The sequence below is a fragment of the Kwoniella bestiolae genome, chromosome 6, assembly GCF_000512585.2.
Source record: "Kwoniella bestiolae CBS 10118 chromosome 6, complete sequence".
Lineage (NCBI taxonomy): Eukaryota > Fungi > Basidiomycota > Tremellomycetes > Tremellales > Cryptococcaceae > Kwoniella > Kwoniella bestiolae.
This window is the reverse complement of record NC_089246.1, coordinates 844,361-864,628: the sequence shown is the minus strand read 5'-3', so window position 1 is coordinate 864,628 and position 20,268 is coordinate 844,361. Positions and strand designations below refer to the sequence as shown.

At 47.1% G+C, this 20,268-nt stretch overlaps 8 protein-coding genes across 8 annotated transcripts; 3 read left to right on the top strand and 5 right to left on the bottom strand.

Annotated features, from left to right (window-relative positions):
• Positions 1 to 163: 163 nt before the first annotated feature.
• I302_107518 (uncharacterized protein) lies at positions 164 to 379 on the bottom strand (the record flags this gene model as incomplete). The annotated part of the gene is made up of 1 exon (XM_065870473.1): positions 164 to 379. The coding sequence occupies one exon, from the start codon at positions 377 to 379 to the stop codon at positions 164 to 166; it is 216 nt and encodes a 71-aa protein (XP_065726545.1).
• A 524-nt stretch (positions 380 to 903) lies between these two features.
• I302_107517 (uncharacterized protein) lies at positions 904 to 1,988 on the bottom strand (the record flags this gene model as incomplete). Its single annotated transcript, XM_019193351.1, has 5 exons — positions 904 to 1,036; positions 1,189 to 1,492; positions 1,644 to 1,731; positions 1,800 to 1,907; positions 1,986 to 1,988. 5 exons carry the CDS (start codon positions 1,986 to 1,988, stop codon positions 904 to 906), a joined length of 636 nt encoding a protein of 211 aa, XP_019044828.1.
• Positions 1,989 to 2,375: 387 nt separating this feature from the next.
• I302_107516 (uncharacterized protein) lies at positions 2,376 to 6,308 on the bottom strand (the record flags this gene model as incomplete). The annotated part of the gene is made up of 11 exons (XM_019193352.1): positions 2,376 to 2,595; positions 2,698 to 2,840; positions 2,977 to 3,201; positions 3,276 to 3,426; positions 3,500 to 3,565; positions 3,663 to 3,819; positions 3,931 to 4,155; positions 4,302 to 4,774; positions 4,863 to 4,999; positions 5,060 to 5,275; positions 5,415 to 6,308. The coding sequence occupies 11 exons, from the start codon at positions 6,306 to 6,308 to the stop codon at positions 2,376 to 2,378; spliced, it is 2,907 nt and encodes a 968-aa protein (XP_019044829.1).
• A 1,448-nt stretch (positions 6,309 to 7,756) lies between these two features.
• On the top strand, positions 7,757 to 11,363 carry I302_107515 (uncharacterized protein; the record flags this gene model as incomplete). Its single annotated transcript, XM_019193353.1, has 3 exons — positions 7,757 to 7,936; positions 7,998 to 8,268; positions 8,341 to 11,363. The coding sequence occupies 3 exons, from the start codon at positions 7,757 to 7,759 to the stop codon at positions 11,361 to 11,363; spliced, it is 3,474 nt and encodes a 1,157-aa protein (XP_019044830.1).
• Positions 11,364 to 11,716: 353 nt separating this feature from the next.
• On the bottom strand, positions 11,717 to 12,233 carry I302_107514 (uncharacterized protein; the record flags this gene model as incomplete). Its single annotated transcript, XM_019193354.1, has 4 exons — positions 11,717 to 11,761; positions 11,842 to 11,891; positions 11,952 to 12,051; positions 12,147 to 12,233. 4 exons carry the CDS (start codon positions 12,231 to 12,233, stop codon positions 11,717 to 11,719), a joined length of 282 nt encoding a protein of 93 aa, XP_019044831.1.
• A 447-nt stretch (positions 12,234 to 12,680) lies between these two features.
• Positions 12,681 to 13,886, top strand: I302_107513 (mitochondrial 37S ribosomal protein uS9m; the record flags this gene model as incomplete). Its single annotated transcript, XM_019193355.1, has 3 exons — positions 12,681 to 13,572; positions 13,728 to 13,798; positions 13,866 to 13,886. 3 exons carry the CDS (start codon positions 12,681 to 12,683, stop codon positions 13,884 to 13,886), a joined length of 984 nt encoding a protein of 327 aa, XP_019044832.1.
• Positions 13,887 to 14,074: 188 nt separating this feature from the next.
• I302_107512 (uncharacterized protein) lies at positions 14,075 to 15,297 on the bottom strand (the record flags this gene model as incomplete). The annotated part of the gene is made up of 3 exons (XM_019193356.1): positions 14,075 to 14,149; positions 14,248 to 15,050; positions 15,138 to 15,297. The coding sequence occupies 3 exons, from the start codon at positions 15,295 to 15,297 to the stop codon at positions 14,075 to 14,077; spliced, it is 1,038 nt and encodes a 345-aa protein (XP_019044833.1).
• A 705-nt stretch (positions 15,298 to 16,002) lies between these two features.
• I302_107511 (uncharacterized protein) lies at positions 16,003 to 20,103 on the top strand (the record flags this gene model as incomplete). The annotated part of the gene is made up of 4 exons (XM_065870472.1): positions 16,003 to 17,530; positions 17,671 to 19,606; positions 19,715 to 19,841; positions 20,011 to 20,103. 4 exons carry the CDS (start codon positions 16,003 to 16,005, stop codon positions 20,101 to 20,103), a joined length of 3,684 nt encoding a protein of 1,227 aa, XP_065726544.1.
• Between the last annotated feature and the right edge of the window lie 165 nt (positions 20,104 to 20,268).

Here is a 20,268-nt window from a genome sequence, read left to right as displayed (position 1 = left end):
ATCGGGCTTTTCTCTAACCCCTTTCAAGGCTTACTTACTTCTTGGTCCTTCAGATCAACTCGAATCTTTCATCACACCATACTCTAATCAGATACAACACTGATTTCCTCAAAGTACCAAAACCCCACTCCATCCCACGAACAACCATCCACCTGGACACCCATCATTTCCCTATGGACACTACCAGCCCCCCAAACCCTTCCAACACCTCAAAAATCAAATCGAAAAAGAAAGGACGCCTTCTCACATCCAAGCTCGACTCCTCACCACAATCCTCATACACATTCATCGGCCGACCCGCGTCACCACCATTCGTCTTCTCCTCCAGCGTGCCCATACTTACCAATTCGAATCTGCGCTGGTTGATTACTGGATACATTGACGAGGGATTGTATTTGGGGGAAGCCGATTTGACGAGATATACGAGATCCGAAAACAAAGAGTGGTGTTTGACGGGATGTTCAACAGGTATTAGTAACCGACAAGCGGGGATGAATCTTGGTGCGAGGACAGAGAAGAGGACGAGGAAGAGGAAGGGAAATTGGGAGGAGAGTGAGGTGATTGATCTCACATCAGCTTGATCGTCGTTCTTGCACTGTAGTGGTGGGTTACACTTTCACCTCTCCCAATCGAGAATACCATCCGCTATGGGCTGATGATCTGGTAATTATCCAATATGACACTCCGTCAAGCACGAGTCGATCGAAACTTTCGAGTCTTGCGATAAATGGATAAAATGGAGGATAAGGCCAAGGCGGGGAGTATGAACAGATTTTATGGATATGACGAATAGAAGATCGATCGTACACATACAGTACATGCACCTGAGTAACGATTACAATATCTACCCCATAACCTTGAGCATGACAACGACAGATCAAATTATCACGTATAATGTATCAATTACTTCTTGCCAGACCCAGATTTATCGTTCGTAGCAATAGTATTCCCCACATGTTCACGTATCGTAGCCCATGGGTTGGCCTTGTAAGCCGGATGAGAGAGCACAGCGGGGATCCGTTTTGATGATTCTTGACTGGACGGGCAAAGGTCATTGGGTCAGCAACGTATCTTATAGAGCAGGAAGAGGGAAGATAGAAGAGCAAGAACAGAAGCGATCTTATATGAGATCAAACCAGAACCAAACCAAAACAATAAAATAAACCAGGATTCGAACAGAAAACTCACATAACCCCTCTCCTCTTCTTCTCGCCCAAAGTCCTGCCCCGTCCTTCTCCAATCTTCCTTTCTTCCCTCTTCTTCTCCAGCTTCCTCTTCCTCTCCTCCTCCTTGTCCCCCTTACTCTGCCCCTTCACCGCCCCTCCATCCTGTTGCTCCTGATCCTGTATCTCATTCTCACCATCGGGCAGTATCCCCTCCAAAGCGCTCTCTAACGATTCAAGGTTCGTAGATGCATTTTGGGTTTTGATTTTCCTCTTTTCACGCCGGAGGTGGGATTTCGATTTGATCATATATGGGTGTGGGGCTGATTCTGCGATCGTAAGAGATATGAAATCAGTATCTTTTGTCTATATCTTGATGCACACGATATGTTTACTATAATCGAATGTCGAAATGTGTCGACCTTCCAAGGGTTAAATTGGGGAGGAGTGGGTGATAGTAGGGAGCATGCAGAGACTCACGGACGGCAGCTATGAACTCTGCTTTCTTCTGTGACTTTGACCTCGATGTAGAAGGTTCATCGTGATTGCCATTCAGTATGGTCGATTGCTACATATCGCGTGCATTGTTCGTTCAAATCAGCTCAAGCTGATATTATGAAAAGGTGGCTCCCTTACAGGCGCTACATTCTGTTCAATGGCTATGTCTTCAGTGGAAGTCTGAAGCTTTGATGGTAGCCTGACTGCCGAGGTATGTAATCTAGATTTGGTATGACCTGCTCGGGGCTAGCAAGAGATTGTATCAGCTACCCCTATTTCCCGAAGCCGTCATTTCGGACGCTGTCGGTGAATATGATCACTCACCATGATGATCACTTCTTCTTCCTGTTCTTACAGATATATGCTAGGTTGTATGAGGTATGTATCGATATGCATGGACAGTCATCTCGATATCTGATTTTTGATATCTCGAGGTTGATGTCTTTGCGTTGTGCGTTCGAAATTTGTTGTGATCGTCTCTCGAAAGGAATGTCCAACTTCCGACGGAAGTATTCCTTCGTCTCCATCCACCCTTCTCTCTCAGCGGAATATATACAGGTAATGTAATTGCAGCACAAACAAAGCAGCGATATGATTATATATGCATCAAGCGTATATACACTCTACATTAAGCAGAAAAGGGGTATGTGATATATCAAATACAAAATAGATCCTCCTCCATCCGCTTTCCCTACTCTTCATTGCTGGACTGGCCTAAAACCCAAACAACCTAAATACCAAATACAGCACGCAACCCAGAAACCTCAATGCCGACAATCCCAGTACCGCATAAAATATGACAGTGAGATAAGGGTTGAAAGTCGATTGGGTCGCACTGGTAAAATGGGTGTTGACCCATGTGGTGAATGCCGACGAGGTGAATAACAGGATGACTAACATATTGGAGCCTAGGAAGAGGAGGACGACGTTGGTTCTGTTCAGGGTATCATGAATCAGCCGAGTCGACAATACGATATCAAAGTGAGATTGCTCAGAGGATATCAAGGTGAATTCGTCCCGGAAAAGTGTCACCCACCTGAAATTCCTATCTTGATCCGCCCGTTTAGTCTCCGCGCTCCTCTTCTCAGCCTTCTCCGTAGCTGGTACGCGTAGTTCCGCTCTGGCCTGCTGCCATAAAGCCTCGACATCTTCCTGTTTGGTAGGTAAGGCAACTTCGGCCTGATCATCGTGGACGAACAACATATCAGCTTACTTCCTGACATCATACACATCACCTCATCCCAGCAGAACTCTATAAAGAGAGCTTGGGTCTCCTATGGGGATAAGGAGCGTTTACATAAAACCACCAACTCACCATCTCTTTACCGTCCTTCTCAACCTTCTTTGCCGATCCCAAATCCTTCGACGCACCATTATCGCCCTTCGTGCCCCAACTGACATCATGCAAATTACACATCGCATAGATGAGCAGGATATTCACGTAAGAGGGAAGCAATAACAGATATTGCACAAAGGAAGTTAACATGTGCCATGGTTCGAAGTATAAAAGTGACGAAATGAGGTAGAGTCCGTATGTTGCCTAGACACAATCGAGGATTAGTCATATTGAAATCACCGAAAGGCAGATATTGAAAGAGGAAGAGGAAAACCCACCATCAGAGACATAGCCAGGTCTAGGAACGTCTTATTGGCAAATAACCCATCGACATCTTTCCATCCCTCTGTGGTGTGGGGTACAGTCTGATAAACTGTCCATCCGGCACAGTACAGCAAGATACCTTGACAGACGGCAAACATGAAGATGCTGTATACCACATTCAGATTATCAGTCTTTCGCCATATGTGTAGACTCATAAGATACGAGAGGAGTAACTTACCAAAACGTGTACATCCAATTTGAGCCCTGCGGTCTATTACCCAACGAACAGACCAGTACGACGAAGCTGCAAATTTTCAGAGAAAAATCATCAGGATTCTCATATCTTCTGCATCTATTTCAACGAGAGCATCGAATGTAGAGAAAGGCCGATATCCACTCACATCAAACCAATATACACTTTATTAAACACCTGGAAAATCTCATCACCAGCTCCGCCAAATGGATCCGAATTACCCGAGATAGACGAGGAGATCAAAAAGAAGAAAGCGAGGTAGAAAGAAGAGATCGAAAGCCAGTTGAAGAGCAGATTAACGAGGTCTAATCGAATATAACATAATTAGCATCACGCTAGGCCCCAGAGCTGATCCAAGATTGTACATATATGCACTCTTCCCGACGACGAGGAAGAAGGGGAAAACGTCCACCCACTATAAACCGTCAGAAAGGTCAAAGCAATCTTCCTAAAGAAATTATGTCCGCTCGTCCAGATCCTCCAGAAACACACCATCGCATACGTCGCAGCGAAGATGGAACCGTTCAACCATCTCCTTCGTTGCGAGATGAACTCGGGGACTCTTGCAGGAACGTCCGTACCAGCTTTGGCGGATTTCACATATTGTAATCTCCATTTGGCGTTTTTCTTTACGACGATTTCTGTATCATGCAAAAAAGGGACGATCAGTTTTAGAGCAACGTCAAGGAGAAGTAGATGATGTAGAAATCGACAAAATGTTATGTCGTGGGGTAATCAATCACTAGAGCCGAGAGCCAAAAGAAGAACGGAGACATAGATAACCCACCAAAAGCCAATATCCTATCCTCCGCCAAGAACTTGTTCCTATCAAATATACTAGCCGTCGCCCCCGGAAGATTCATCATCTCCCCATGGAAATACGCTGCCAGTGGTCCACTCCCATCCGCATGGTTCTTCACCGCATCATATCGATAAGCAGAGAACGCTCCGGGAAGGACCGAGATGAGACCGAAAACAGACTCGAAAGGTTTATCCAGGATGTTAGACATCTTATATTCAAAGTTTTGTCCTGCGACCAAAGGGTTGAATAGAAGTTTACCGAACCGACCTGTATCTGCGAAGATCTCTCCACATGCTCCACCGACGTTGGGGTGTTTCTCGAAACATTTGTAGAGCTCGTAGATCGATGTTCCACTTGGTTTGGTACCTACATCGAGGAGGACACAAACGTTGGGTTTGATTATAGAGCCGAAGGCGTTGAAGAACCATCGGTGGGAGTTGAGCTTCTTCTTGTTTTGTCTGAACAATACAATACGTCATGTAAGCCACCATGACCGATACGATCCCACAGGACCAAGGGTGTCATTTTAGATGTAGACCGACTCACTCTTTCAAGCAGAACAGCAGCTGAACAGGCGTAGATCCAAACCCAACTTCTCCCGTATCGGATACAACCACCTGTGAAGTGTATTCAAAGATGTGCGCCTGCGTCTCTTTACCCGCAACATGATCTTTCATGACACCCTATCAATGACGCTATCAGCTCATGCTCTTGACGTTTTGAAATGGTCCATTGTGACCCACCTCGGCATAGACACCCATCAACTGCAAGACCTTCAATACCCTAGGATCGACCACTTTTCGTCCATCCGCCACGATGCACACTACCACCTTCTTCCATGCGTCCGGACCCCAAGTTTTCGATTTCGTCCTGCTAGTCAGGTGAGCGATGTTCTTGATCACGCTGTTGAGAGTTCGTAAGAGGAGTTCTGAGTTTTCGTTGTACATTGTCATGACGATCTGTAGTTGAGCGGAAGACATCAGTTTTAGTATTCTCTCGTGAAGATTATTTGCTGATACGCATCAAGCTGCATATAGCATTTAATAGAAGATGTATACGATCGAGTTTACCGAAGTGGTAATGACAAGATTCACTCACAAACAACTCTGTCTTCCTCCCATAGAGATACTGCCTCAAATTAAACTTCCTCGCCATAAAATCATCGGGATCACAAGTAGCAGCAGAGTACCTCAAACTCTCCACCTCTCCATCCATCATTTCAAGACCCTTCGAACTGGAGGGTATAACCCCCTTCGGCACAGGGACGTCCATGATCAGATTCCCATTATGCAGTGGAATCTGTTTAACCACCCTTCGTTCCAATAACTGATTCCTCATCTTGTGCCAATGTGAGGTCCCTCCCCACCCTGCGTTGGATCCTACCGAACTGGGAGGTCCGGTATTGTACATTGGTCTAGGTGGATAATACTGGTTTTGATTTTGGTTGTTGTATCCCATATCCCTTGGAACGGAGGGGACGACCGATCCTACATCCCATTCTTTCTGAGGGGTGGATGCTAGATGTGTAGTGGACGAGTATGACTTGGTTTCGTCGGGATAATAATCTGAATGCTGGGATGAGAATGACGGTCGAGATTGAGCTTGAGGTTGATTCTGTTGATAGAAGTTCTGTTGAGGTGGTCGTTGAGGTAATAAATGTTGATTATTCGGTCGGAACACCTCTCCTACACCTACATCCCCACCAGGAGGGTTCTGTTGGTATGGTTGACCGTACATCTCTGCGTGTGGGTCGAGTGGAGTTGCAGGAGCTTGATATCCCTGTTGATAGCCTGTTAAAGAGGGTGATGCCGCTGGCTGATTGTAGTTTGATGTTCCATATGCAGGGGATGGTGCTCTCTGAAAATCGGTGTAGTATGAATCCAAAGGATCGTTGTAAGTTTGTTGTTGATTGTATGGTGAGGATTGAGAATGATAGGGGGGTGCTGGTGATCGGTTACCTTGTGAGGTTGGTGGGGGGTAACCGTAACTCATCTTGAAACGATATAACGATAATATTCAAAGGAGTGTGTGTGTATGTCGTTGTTGTGAAAAGGAAGGAGAGTGGGTGAGATTGATTGGACGCTGTCCGTTGTGATGGTGATGTAAGAATGAGTGATATATTCCAACTCTATAGACCTGAGCCGGAAAAGAAGGAATGATTGCCAAGGAGACGAAGAGATAAAGGAGGGGAACAATGCGTTGTTGACGAGGTTGACCTAACGGATGTCGATGGGAACTAGATTGAACAACCGTGCAGAGTCGTAGTGCAGTGGTATGAGTAGAGAAAGTCAAAGAACCAGCTTTGATCTTTTTCCTCTTTCTGATATCCAATATTATACTTGGAGGTAAAGAAATGAATTGATTAGAACAACGAGAAGAGAATAAAAAGCAAATGATCCAATCTGTTCACTTTGTATTCCAATCCAGTCTGATCGATGGATGTTCGATTACTCCATAACTACTCCACACTGCGCATCCATCCGGGTACGATACCAAGAGGCAGACATAACGCGGGGTAACTCTTATTGTCATACCAGGTACTGCTATAGGATAGATTTCACTGTGAAACGCGTAGAGTAGTACAACCATATCTTGGCCTGTTCTTCCGTGGTTATGAAACGCGTCGGTCCTTACTTTGGGATTCCGGCTCAGGAACGCCTCTACTTAGTATGTGGCCGCGAACACGTGGTGTATGGAGACAGTATAAGTGGGGTGAGTGTATATGATCTCGCTTGCCACCCATCCTCAAATTATCTGTTATATTTGGTTCCGTTTTACCCGTATGAGATTACGCAATAACTAGTTACTGTATTCAGCACTCACTCGCACAGTGAGTGTGCATTTTGTAAAAACAGTGAGAGTCAGTGCTCAATACGAGTACATCTCAATGGCCATTCTCAACATATGTATATCCTTTGTACATCGATACTATCCAAGTACCGCACATCGTCAGACAGAGATTGGCTATCACACACACGCACACACACCTACAGTCCTTCGGGGCACATCAGAATCACTTTATACAACCAACCCAACTTATTCACCATCAAATCTACCCTACTCTCATCTCGATACCCATACCCATCAAACCATCATTCACAGACGATACAATGATCGAAGAGCAGTATCAATAACCAAGGCTTCCTTCGCTTCATCGTGTCGATTTGATCTGTTTGATCATTCGACAACCTTTCTCACTCACATATCTACACCATCGAAGAATCGATGCAGGACGTCTTGTGAATACCTCAGACAACCTTAAAATCCAGTATCATCCTTTCAGCGTATCCTTGGAAACCGACATCACAGATCTCCCTTTGGCCACTATACTCCACTGACCAGCTGGAATCTTCTACAATATCCTGCTTTGTCTGGTCATTCAACTCATCTTCATCTGTTCATTTGGTTTATATCGATAGAATAGCCATCAATCAAGCAAAATGGTCCTGATCAACGAGAAGAAATACGCCTGTGAGAAATGTATAAAAGGGCATAGAGTCTCAGGATGTACCCACACCGATAGACCGTTATACGAGATCAAAAAGAAAGGTAGACCCTCGACCCAATGTTCATGTTGCAAAGATAGGCGTAAAGTTGCCGGATCGAGTGTACACAACAAAGTGCGTTATACCTCTTTCCTCTGTCGTCGATCAACTTCTTTTTGCTGATTGGAATGCGTAGTGCATATGTGGTGATACCAGGTCGACTGCCACTCCATCAATCATACCCCCCACTTCAAACCCGGTGGAACCAACATCTTCAACGCAAGGATCAGACCAAGACCAGGAGAACGAACCACAAATCGTCGAGGTGGAGACGAGAAAAGGTCAACCTGGCTCAAAAGCGACGTTTCCAAGGGGATTTAAAGATGTTCTTGAGCTCGCTGCTGCGGCCAATACGTTGACCGGCTTGTTGAAGGATGATTCGAGCTACAGAGTCGCAGAAAGAAGTGGTAAGTCCTCTCGTACGCAAACAGGACACGGGTCTAGACCACTGTGCTGATCCCCGAAATCTGTATATCCAGTCTCAGCTCTGTTGAACCCATGCAAATGTGAATCTGGTGGTCTTTGCAAGTGCTGTCTGCCCAAGAAGAACAGTAGCGCCAGCACGAATGGCGAATCGTCTTCTGGTGGAGGGACCATCACACCTGGCGGTACAATCCCTCGACCCTCCCCACCACTCATGGTCAACCCTCATCTATCTCCTGAAAACATGCATCATCCAGTCCACACCTCACCCCACGTCCACAAGACCAAATTGTTCTCACCTTACTCTGCCAATCCCGCTAGACACGGCCGTCGAGATACAGTCACTTCCAACTCCGGCAGGGCAAGTCCATTACCCAAATCTCTCCGCCCTCCTCCACCTCGCATCAAGCCTTTGACAGATTTCGGTAGATTGATTGGAGCAGCTATAAATCAAGATGGATCTATCAATTCTGAAATTCCCAGATCCGCTGTCGGTTTACCCAATATACCTTTACCTGGTATATCGACGTTTGATACCGCTGCTGAGAATGGCGGTGCTAAAGTAGAGCCGATGGAATATGAGGATATCGATATTGATATGCCTTTGGCTTTCCCCACGAGCGAAGATGTAGTTATTGGAGCGTGTATGTGTGGAGAAGACTGTTCTTGTCCTGGATGTGCGACTCACGATAATGGTACTCCCACTCTCAACGAGAATGGATCGGAACATAACCATGCCAAAGGAAATGGCTGTGGGGAAGGATGTAAAGGTCGACACGATTGTAATCATCATATCGCAGTTCCATCAGGTGTAACTTCGATCGCTCAATTGATATCCCTCGCTGCGTCCCATGTCCCACCTCCACCGGAAACCAACGTCACCTCATTAGACCCCCACGATATCAGGGTATTACCACCTTCAGTCCAGGTGAACGAAGATGTCGCGAGAACTATGGGGATCGTACAGCTCAGACCGCTTGAATGCTGCAATGGAAGGTGCCAGTGTCCTCCAGGAGAATGTACCTGCGAGAAAGAATGCTGTGGATGTTGTGTTAGATGCTCTTGTTCAGAGGATGATGAGGATGCTAGGATGGGCGACGATGATCCACATCCGTCTGAACAGCCCAAATCCTCCTGCTGTTCTGGAAAGGTAAACGACCCCCCTGCGCTTGAAACGACAAGCAGAGTGCCTAGCTCTATAAATCTTCCTTCTTCCAACACGTTCCAATCGCAGCCCTCTCCAACATTACTCTCACCTCCCGACATCTCTCATCCGTCCAGACAACCTTCACCCGCTTCTTCAGGAACCACCACACCCGTCAACGGTCGCCCAGCCTGCAATGGCAGTACGTCCGTTCGACGCTCCACTTCAATTTCGACGAAATCAGCTCAAGCCAAAGAGGGCCACGATGTATCCTCATCATCTCATCGCAGAGCCACCGTCACAGGTAATCCTCCTGCTATCGCCGTAGCTGGACCTTCCAAGTCAGCTACCAAAGCGATTGCACCTTATAACTCTCAACACCACCGAGCCATCTTACCTAAACCCTCTTCATCTCATTTGGCCGTCAATACCGCTGTGACCACCTCCAATGGCTCACGACAGGCTTCTCCTTCTGGGCAGAAACGCGGTTCCATATCAGCCGGTCCGACACGGAGTGGTAGCCCCTCTAATAACGGAGAAACGAGGTCGAGTGGATCGAATGGTAACGCCACGAAATCTAGATCTTCGGTATCGGTATCGGGGCAACAGAATCAATCATCCCTCCCCGCTCCAATCCCTCAACACGCTCAACCACAATTACCACTGGCATCATTCCAGTGGCCTCCACAAGTGCAGCAGATATACTCCCAATCTCTACCTCACCCTACAAACCAAACTCTCGAAGCGCCTCGACCAACGAATTATCTAGATCCTCAGCTGTACACGCAACATCCTTCTGTAATCCCTCAGGAGCTTGACCTCGATCCGTTTGTAGGGTGTATCGCGGCCTATGTCCATCATGCTGCGCGGGCACAGAATCAACCTTCTCCAGCTCAACCACCAGTGCAAGCTCACCCGCAAGTACAAGTACAACCGCAGAATCAGCCACCATCACACCCTCCACCTCAATTCGACGAAAGCTGGTTCAACCAGATCCAACAACAACCTGCACCTGCCCTATCTCACGATATTTCTGGATCAGGAGATACCTCGCCAGAGCTAGACCAGCCATTCGACTTGGAACAATTCATCTCGCAGGCTCTTGCCTCGCAATCGCAGCAGCAGCAGGAATCATCACAACCGACTATGGCTGAATTTGCCGATTACCTCATGAATAATTCTTTGCCTTCTAATGGGTATGAGTCGTATGACCAACATGCTCAAGTCAGATCCAATCCTCAAGGATACGACACCTCCCAAGCGGTACCGCCCTTCGTACCGCTCGTTCCTGGACTACCTGCCGATGCTGATTACGCGCCGAACTGGACATCTGCGGGAGTGAAGAATCAACAGGTAGAGGATGGTCGACAGGGGTTGAAGGACATTTATCAGCATCAGCTCCAGCATAACCAACCTTCCTATGATCCCCAGCAATCGGGAGCGACACACGATCAGAGGCAAACGCAGACATCTGTTCAACAGCTTATACAACAACAGTTGGATAATTCCGGCTCTGCTAATACTCTTGGGGATATAATAGATCTATCAAAACCATTAGATTCGGATAGCTTAAATAAGATTATGAAGGCTTTGCAGAAGCATTCCGAACAGCTTGGCTCAGCCGATCCTTCGACCTCGACTAGTGCCAGTGGGAATATTCCAGTGAACGGTAATGAAGATATGACGTCGAACTCATCGGTGACCCATCTCAATGCTGTCGATGTGCCTTTCCCGAATGGGACTACCGTGAATGGTAATACGAAGGATCTGGATGATATGTTCAATCAGTTTGTCACGCTCGATAGTATGACTACGGCTGGTGGTGGGCAACCGAACCTTGGTGGACTGGGTGCGAATGGAGATTGGATAGATCCGAATGACGGTTCGGATGTGGATCAGAATGGTGTGATGATGAAGTTCTTTGGGCTGGGTTGAAGAGGATAGGTGTAGATTGGGTGGATCGTGTGATGTGTAGTGTTTGATCTGTCAGTTGATTAGACTAGACTTTGTTGTATTGTAGATATTGTAATGTATGCAATATCAGATGTGTAGAGACCATTGTACGCACACAGTAATTCTGTGGAGGTGAAACCACTCTGTCGACGCAAGGTATGAATATAATGATACTATGATACATGGTTTATATCGGTATAAGCATGGCATCCCTTGTCGTCTGCCTCTTGTTATGGGTGTTTTATCTGTGTCTGGCTCCTTGATATGGGCAGTGGGAAGTATACTGGGATATCTACCATTTTGGACTGACTGGTTTGATCGTGTGTAGAATGGTTCTACTTGCTCTTTTCCTTCTCCCACTGCTCGGGTGTGTATGTTTTCTATATCCAGATCGATGATTAGCGATAGCAATGATTCATATGATGGCTTGGAGCGGAAGAAGGAAATGGAATAGACGCACCTGTGAGAAGGCATGTAATTGAGAGATCTCATCTGATAATATCTGGTTCACTGCGCAGCACATGCCGTCCCACGATCAGCTTGGATGCTGCGAGCTAGACGTGGACGTACCCAGCTTATGCCTCCCCAGAGTCATCTTCCCCTTGAAGTCCTGTGAAACGATTGTAACGGAGTATGAGGATCCGCAGTTACCAGAGGTATCTATGAATTCCTGTAATACATGAAAAGGAATAACAGATCATCAGCTGTACTGCGTAAACCAAACAGCTATCCTGCAGAGATGGCAGGAAGGAAATAATAGCCTACCAGGAAATCTATCTTGAGGGATGAGCGGAGCTTGGTTTCCATACTTTGTAGTACTGAGCCTGTGGGTTGCTGCTCATCGATGTCCATGGTGCTTAGTGTTCGAATGAGGGACTGCGGGAGATGAAGAAACGAACGGACAGAACGTGGGTATGCTGAAGTCTGTAGATAGGAGTGGACTTGTAGCGTGTAATCGTAATATCTGAAGTGGAAGTCAAGATTGAAGATTGGAAGATTGAAGATGAAATCATCGGTGCTAGCAACCATTCATGTTCACCTTATCTGATATTGGTCAGCCAAAAGTAGACAGGCACGAAAGAACCGTACTTGGGTACAATGACGTGGATATATCCATATTCTCAAACCTAAACAGACGATTTGCATGAACGGAATCAAATAGATCACTTTCAACATCCATCGCCTACCTCGAACTTGGGCAAAAGATATTGGTCTTTTTCGACTTTATCGACCTAGCTCTACTTTTCAACCCAACTCTAGATATCCTTATACCTCGTCACCTCCAACTACACAGCCAACATGTCCCTCTCCCTCCCGTCCACTGCCTCCTCCTCCCTCCGCTCCCTCCGTTCCCTCCCCATCGCCCTCACCTCCGCCCGATCCTACGCTTCGCTCTCGCCCTATTCTCCCCCCTCTTCATCAGACTTCGTCCCTCCCCGCCGACCCACCCGACCATCCTCCAGCGAATTCTTCACTGGCCGACCGGTATTCCACGAGTCCCTCTCCCAACTCAATACCACCATTAACTCTATCAAACAGCAACTCAGAGTAAAGCATATTTACCCGCTGCCATCGGAATTACCATATATCAATCCTCCCCAGGCGAACTGGATCTCCAAGGAGGAGATGTCAACTTTGTTTGATATCAAGCTACGGACCAATACGTTGCGTCAGGTACATGAGCTGTTATCGGAGTTGAATCACTTACGACATGTTTCGGAACTTAGTGGGAATGGGGAGTTGGTGGGCAAGATTAATGAGGTGTTGGGCAGGTATGAGAGGATCTACCGTTCCACTTCGGAGAGTACAGGAAATGCCAAGGAGGAAGAGGAGGGACAGGGGGTAGATGAATTTGGTAGATCGTATGGAATGGGGAGGAAGAAAACTTCGAGTGCGAGAGTATGGTTGATCCCTTCCCCTTCCCTCCTATCTTCCACCTCTTCTGAAAAGACAGAGGTGGTGGACAGCGAGATACTCATCAACCATATACCCCTTTCTCAATACTTCGTGCGACCCTCAGATAGAGAGACGATCCTTCGCCCCCTGAAGATTACGGGTTACCTTGGGGCATTCAATATCTTTGGGTTCTCCCGTGGAGGGGGGATGAGCAGTCAGGCTTCGGCGGTGGGGCTGGCTGTCGCGAGGGCTTTGGGGGTTGCCAAGGAGGATGCGAGGGATGTGTTGCAGGCTGGTGAGTTGTCACTCTATTGTCAGGTAGTCTAATTCAACGACTTGGCATCATTCTTCTCTTCTTACCCTGGTCATACTTCCTACTCTTCGATCATTCGGGATCTGATGTTCTTGGTCCATCCTCGTGAACATCACTTACATATCTCTTTGACGCAGATGGCGCTCTCATGAGAGATACTAGGATGACAGAGAGGAAGAAGACTGGTAGAGCAAAGGCTAGAAAGGGAGTGAGTGATCTGCATTTCCTTCGCTTCAAACTGGATATATAGCTGATCGCTCTCCCCCTTCTTATAGTACACTTGGGTCAAACGATAGATGCTACGATCATATCACACATGCATATCTACACTGTCGTCAATGACAAACATCCCCAATGATAGCTCACTAAGGCAGATTGGATTGGGTAGAGCCATCGCTGATATCGTGTGATAACCCCCCCCCCCCCCAAAAAAAAAAAAAAAAGAAAAAAAGATTCCGACGAGGTTGACGCTCATTCAGTGCAATCACTCTCCGATATGTTTCTTCACGAAGTCTAAACAAGGTACAATATATTCTTGCCAACCTTCATCTTCTGGGCCCTATCGTGGACAACGGAAGTATTAGCTAAGACCTTTTCGACGTGTCCTTCTCTCGAGGTGTGAAATCGCATTAATGTATTTAGAAATCGACCACTCACTCCTAAGGACTGCTCAAAAGAATGTTTTCCCTCATCCGACCAAATCCTCACCACGTCCACTCCCAGGCCTTCCAACTTATCTGCGAACTCCATACTCTGCTCTATGGGGACGGTATCATCCTTCTTCCCATGCATAAACACTGTTGGCGGATAATTCTTATCTAGGTGATAGGGAGGCGACCAATCTCTAGCTAATTTCTGGTAATCTTTTGTGTACTGGAACAACGCCTGAATCCTTGTTCCGGTTTTGGCATAATATGAATTCAGGTCCATTCGCTTCTTGTCCCCTTCTCCAGGATTATAATCTATCCCCCAGAAGGATCGGATTGTCTTTGGAGACATTGAGGGATCCAGTTCCCATGTCCATGCGCACGTCACAGTTGCTTTGGAAGGATTATGGTCCTCTGTCATCCTTTCCAGCTCTGCTATGGGAGTGTTGAACAGGATCGGCCGTTCAGGTACAGGTGTGGAGAGATGCGGATCGGTCAGATCAACTGCACCGAATATATCCAGGTTGACCGTTGGTTTGGGATCAAAATGGAGAGAACAATATGAAGATAGATGTCCACCAGCAGAATCACCACCTATTATATATCTGTTTATATCTACTGTATCTTCCCCTAAAATACTGGCGAGGTTGGACAAACACCATTGAAAAGATTGATGTACGTCTTGGTAGATTTTGGGAAGAGATACCTGAGGTATAAAGCGGTATGAGACTGAGATGATGTGGATGCCTAGTGGGTTGAAGGCGGGATAGACCCAGTTGTTTGGGATGTAATGTTTGCCTCCTACCCAGCCGCCTATCGGTCATCGCACGTCAGCGTATGGTGGCCTTTGTTCAATCTGACGATATAGGTGAGATGAGAAAGACAGAGGGGAGGACTCACCACCGTGGATCCAGAATAACCATGCTTTCTTCTTGGACCCTCCCTCGAGAGCCTTTCCAGGAAATATCCGTATGGGTAGATCTACACCTGCGATTGTGATTACGCTATGGTCTGAGAAGGGACGTGGGCACGGTAAGATCTTTTGAGCTGGTGCTGTCATCTTGTGGATGATAATGGTTGGACAGTGCAAGTATCTCAGAATGGTAGACTATCAAGTGTCTCATCCAGTGCATTACATCTCTACATATACATGATTGAGTCCCAATCTCGAAGACCTCGCTCGCCTTCGGGCCGTTTTGGACATGATCGGTTCAATGTTATCTCATACCTACTTAGTCACTTCCGACGGAAAGATACTCTGCACACTCACCTCACTCAACCTTGACCTGCACGAAAATACACTCTCATCTCTTCCTCTTCCTTTTGCATCTTCCACTTCTTAACCGTCTTCTCACACAGATTGGTTGTGATACACTTACACACCATCTACCTTGTATCCCTCAATCTCACCTGACACTGACACTGCAAAGAAGACCAGTGCCAGTGAAAATACCCCTCAACCAAACAAGGGTCTTCCTTTGAAACCCTCTCCTCCCCATCCAAAGGAGAGTATATGCCAAAAGTAAAAGTCCCAATCCGAGATCTTGTAAATAGTCGAAACTCGTCTCCTGTCCCATCCACCAAACCCCTCGCACGTCCCACTTCCTCCTTGACTTATCGCGTCTCGTCCGCACGTTCCACACTTAGCAGTGAAACTGGGACTGAGGAAAGGAAGAATCCTGTTGAAGGGAGAGAAGAGTATTATAGGAGGTTAAATGGACGTGAACGCTGTGTAAGTACCTCTTTACCTGGATACATCCTTCACATGCATACCCTGGATCCTTTCGATGGCTTGGTACCCTCTCTCAGGTGTCTTGATATGAACGTGCAGAGGATTTTGCGAGTCCACGGACATAGCACAGCACTGACCTTGACCCAACGTACACCACAGACTTCACCAGACCCATTGAACTGTATCTCACCTCCTCCGCCTGAATCAGATCCGAATAACCCACATTCGACGACCTCTCCTTCCTATCGATTAACTCCCGTCGAGTCGTATAGACCAAGAAGAGTACCAAACACAAGGGCTATCAAGCCTCGTCCTGCTCCTGTACCACAAATCCAACCAGATCCTGCTCCTATCCCCGCAATTCCCGAATTGCATCTCAATTGCGAAGCGAAATCAGTATTTGCGTCGAATCACCCAGTTGTCACACCCGCACCTGCGAATCCCACCCAGTCACTTGTCATTAACGAGCAACCAACTGGTGCAACTTCGTCCTCAAGATCGAGTCGAAGAAGTTCTCGTGCAGCTGTACCATCCCGAAGACCATCTACCAGATCTTCTTCACAGCGATCAAAACCCATAGCTGCACCTCCAAAACCTGATCCACCTGATCCTCCCTCCAGAGATTCGACTCTGACACCTCCACCACCATCATCTCCTGGACAAGACAACAAGAACAGTCCACCCATTCTATCAAACTGGCCAGCGAGAACACTTTTGCCACCCACTCGAGAGACCGCCACTCCTACGAAGCTTGCTGTAGATCGTGCTTCCAGCGAATCTTCCCTATCTTCGGTACCACCTGAATCACCACCACCACTTCCTCCTCCACCACCTTCAAATCTATTTAACACCTCTACTCGCTTGACAAGATCCACCAGGTCTACACGTTCACTTAATGAACTACAAGCGGACTCACTTGCACCTGCATTACCTGACATAACCAAAGCGCCTGATCGACTCGTGAAGCGCAAATACATCAAAAGCGGTCTGTATTCGAAAAAGAATAAAACCAAGAGTAGAGATACCAAGCTAGAACCAGCCCAGACTTCCCAAGATCAGAATCTGAAGGTTGAGGGTGATTCTCAAGGGCATCGGGATAATCAAATCAACTACATCGATAGACCTGATCCACCTGCGGCTGAAGAGGGAACAACGGAGAAACTTGAGGTAAATCAGCCTGAGCACAAGTCAGAGGATCCGGCGATAGAGTATAGTCCAAAGCTAGAAGACGACGTAGGTCGAGAAAGTACAATTTGTGAAGAAAGCGAAGGTGTTCAAGCTGTGTATACTGGTCAGGAACAAGCTGTATATTCACAAAATCAATTCGAAACTGAGAATAAGGTAGAGCAGAAGAGCCCAGACGAAGGTTGCGATAATAGTCAGACTGTGCATAGTGGTTTAGAAAGTGCAGTAGAAAGCGACAAAGAAAGGATTGACGAGAATCACAGAGATCTAGTCGTCGAGCCGACCAAAGAAGGTACTCCTGGTGCGAGCGGTTCAGTATCCTCAACTGTAGATACATCAGGAGAAATCACAAAGCATCAAAGTCCGACTTTAGAAGGTCCATCCCGACTTCGTAATACATCTCCAATCGAAACTTGGATTCTACCTTCTATTCCACCTCGGCCTAATACACTTCACCCACCTAATTTCCCTCATCTGGTAGAGTATCCCACACTTTACCCGCCAAACCGACTTCAGCGTTCTTCCCATTGCCGCCGAAACCAGAGCTTCCTCCTTGGCGAAGAAAACCGGCACCAATCTCTCGAGGGACGTTACAGAGGGCTGAAATTACTAGACAATCCACTAGAATCGCATTGAGAAGTGCATCTACGACAGACCCACCTGTTCCAGCTGAAGACTTGATATCTTCTGGTTATACATCTTCAACTGTTGATTCTGTGCATCCGCCGCACAATCCCCCTGGTGCTTCAACCTCAGCCGTACCCGATAACGCAGACCTCGTCTCTGCCATCGAAAGACTGCCAAATCAACCAGTCAAAGTCACTAACCAGCCGTCACCTGTTTCTACCGCTCCAATCCCAGCCATTGCCACAGACGACAGCTTCACCATGTCGAGCTTACCAAAACGACAGACTCGAAAACCCTCCCGATTTCAATCTCAATCTCCTCCGCCTTCAGCGCCGACTCCTAAGCATTCTGCGTTGACTCCCGAACATGAGGGGTTCAGCGATACCAGTTTGACCCCTCCACCTCTTCCTCAGGAACCACCATCTGATCACTTGACGGTGAAAGAGGAAATATTCAAGAAGGGCAAAGGCAAGGCTGCAAAGGTCTTGGAGGCTTCAGTAGCTCAAGAGAATAATGAGCAGAACGAGGTGGCAGTGAAGGGGAAAGGAAAGGCAAAGGAACTGAGCCCGCCAGGATCAGAAGGCGTTGCCAAAGTATCCAAGAAGAAAGGGCGGCAGCTACCCAAGCATGTACCTCTCGGAATTTCCGATCAAACCACTCAGTCTAGCTCAACCCCAAACACCGAAGGGAGCGCTAGTCCTTCCAAAATAACACTCAAGCTCAATATCGGTAAAGCTTCTCATGAGAGTACACCAGGTCCTTCCGCCGAAGCGAAACCTGACCAGAGACAGGACGATAAGCCCGGTATGAAGAAAGGGAAAGGGAAGAAGAGGAAGTCCGAATCGGTCGAGCCTGATTTGTCTGCTCAAGCGGGTGATGAGGGGTCTGGTGGAGCGAAGAGACTGAAGTTGAAGATCAAGCCCGTCAAGGAATCACCTACTCCTGCCCCTAATCCTGTTTCGGACATTCAAAAGGGGGAGGATATCGTTGCTGGCGATGATGAGAACAGAGATCAGAAACCTAAAACGAAGAATGTCGAACCTGAAGAGAGCATTGTCAAGGTCAAATCGAAGGGCAGAAAAGTTGTAAGAAATCATTCGAGCTCCGAGTCAGATGAAGAGGAAGAAAAAGTGCGAAAGCCCAAGAAGAAGTTGCAAAGGGTCATCAAGGATGAAGATGAGAGTATGGACGAGAGTGAACAGGTCAATTCTAAACCTGCAATGATGAAAAGGACCGCGCCAATCGATCAACCCAAATCTAAAGGTATTCCTCCTCTCTCTGCACCGACATCACCCGGGAAACCAGCCCCCACAGCGGATCTGCCTCAAAGTGGAACTGAAAGACAACCCTCGACCTCACCAGAACGAAAGGGTCGATCCAAGTTTTCTCCTGCACCAGCTTCCAAGCCAGTCAAAAAGAAAGCAAGACCCTCGGAACCTTCCTCTGAAGCGACTCAGAAGAAAGCACCTGCCAAAGGTCCCGACACTCCGATCAACAAATCTGAGGGACTAGCTCGATCGAAATCGTCAACTCAGCTTGTTCCAGAGGAAGGCGGATCAAGTAAGAAACCATTCCCTGCTATGAAAAAGTCTCTCCCTCCTTCGAAAGTCACTGCTGGACCTAGTGGTACCCCTAATGCCAAACCTTCAGGACATGGGATTGGACTTCTGGGAAATACTTTGGCTCTGCTTCAGGGTACTGGGGGGACACCCAAGGCTAAAGATACGAGCAAGAAGGATGGGTCAGCAAAGGATAAGAAGGATAGTACGGGTAGTCCGCAGGTGACTAAGAGGAGAGGTGGATGGGCCGATGAGTGGGTTTTGACGTGAGTGGATATCATGCCCTAAATGGCTGCACCTGGAAGCATATGTCATACCCCCACAGAATAATTTGTGCGGGCAGTTGAGCTGATGTTGCATTTGGGTCTGCGTAGTCCTGAACAAGAGAAGGAATATGCTGCGAGTAAAGGCCAGAGAGAAGCTGAGAGGAAAAAGAGGGAGGAATGGAGGAAGAATCCTGTTAATTTGCAGGAGGCTAAGGATATCTACAAGGTTGATTCGGTGAGTTGTGCTGTCAATAACCTCTTATCGAATGATATCACATGGCATCCTCCATTGGAAATTTCTGTGCCTATAACCTGCATATCCATTCCATCTCATTCCCTTGATATCGCCTCAATTGGTTCAAACTCAAATGGTGGGAGCTGACACTTATGGGTATTATGTACAGATGCAACCCCGTACGATAGCTGTACCAGGGGCGATGGGGATCCAAACCTCTGGTAAGCCCTCAGAGGTGGCTGCTGCCTTGTTAGGATACTAAGCATTTACGAAGGGGATGGATATTGGATAGGTTATTGATGAGCGGTATATGGTATGTACGTGTAAAATGGAACGATGATCATGTATATAAACATCTATGCTATGTCTCAACCGCACCGAACACCCATCTGCGAAGCATTCACATATATTCATATCCTCACATTTG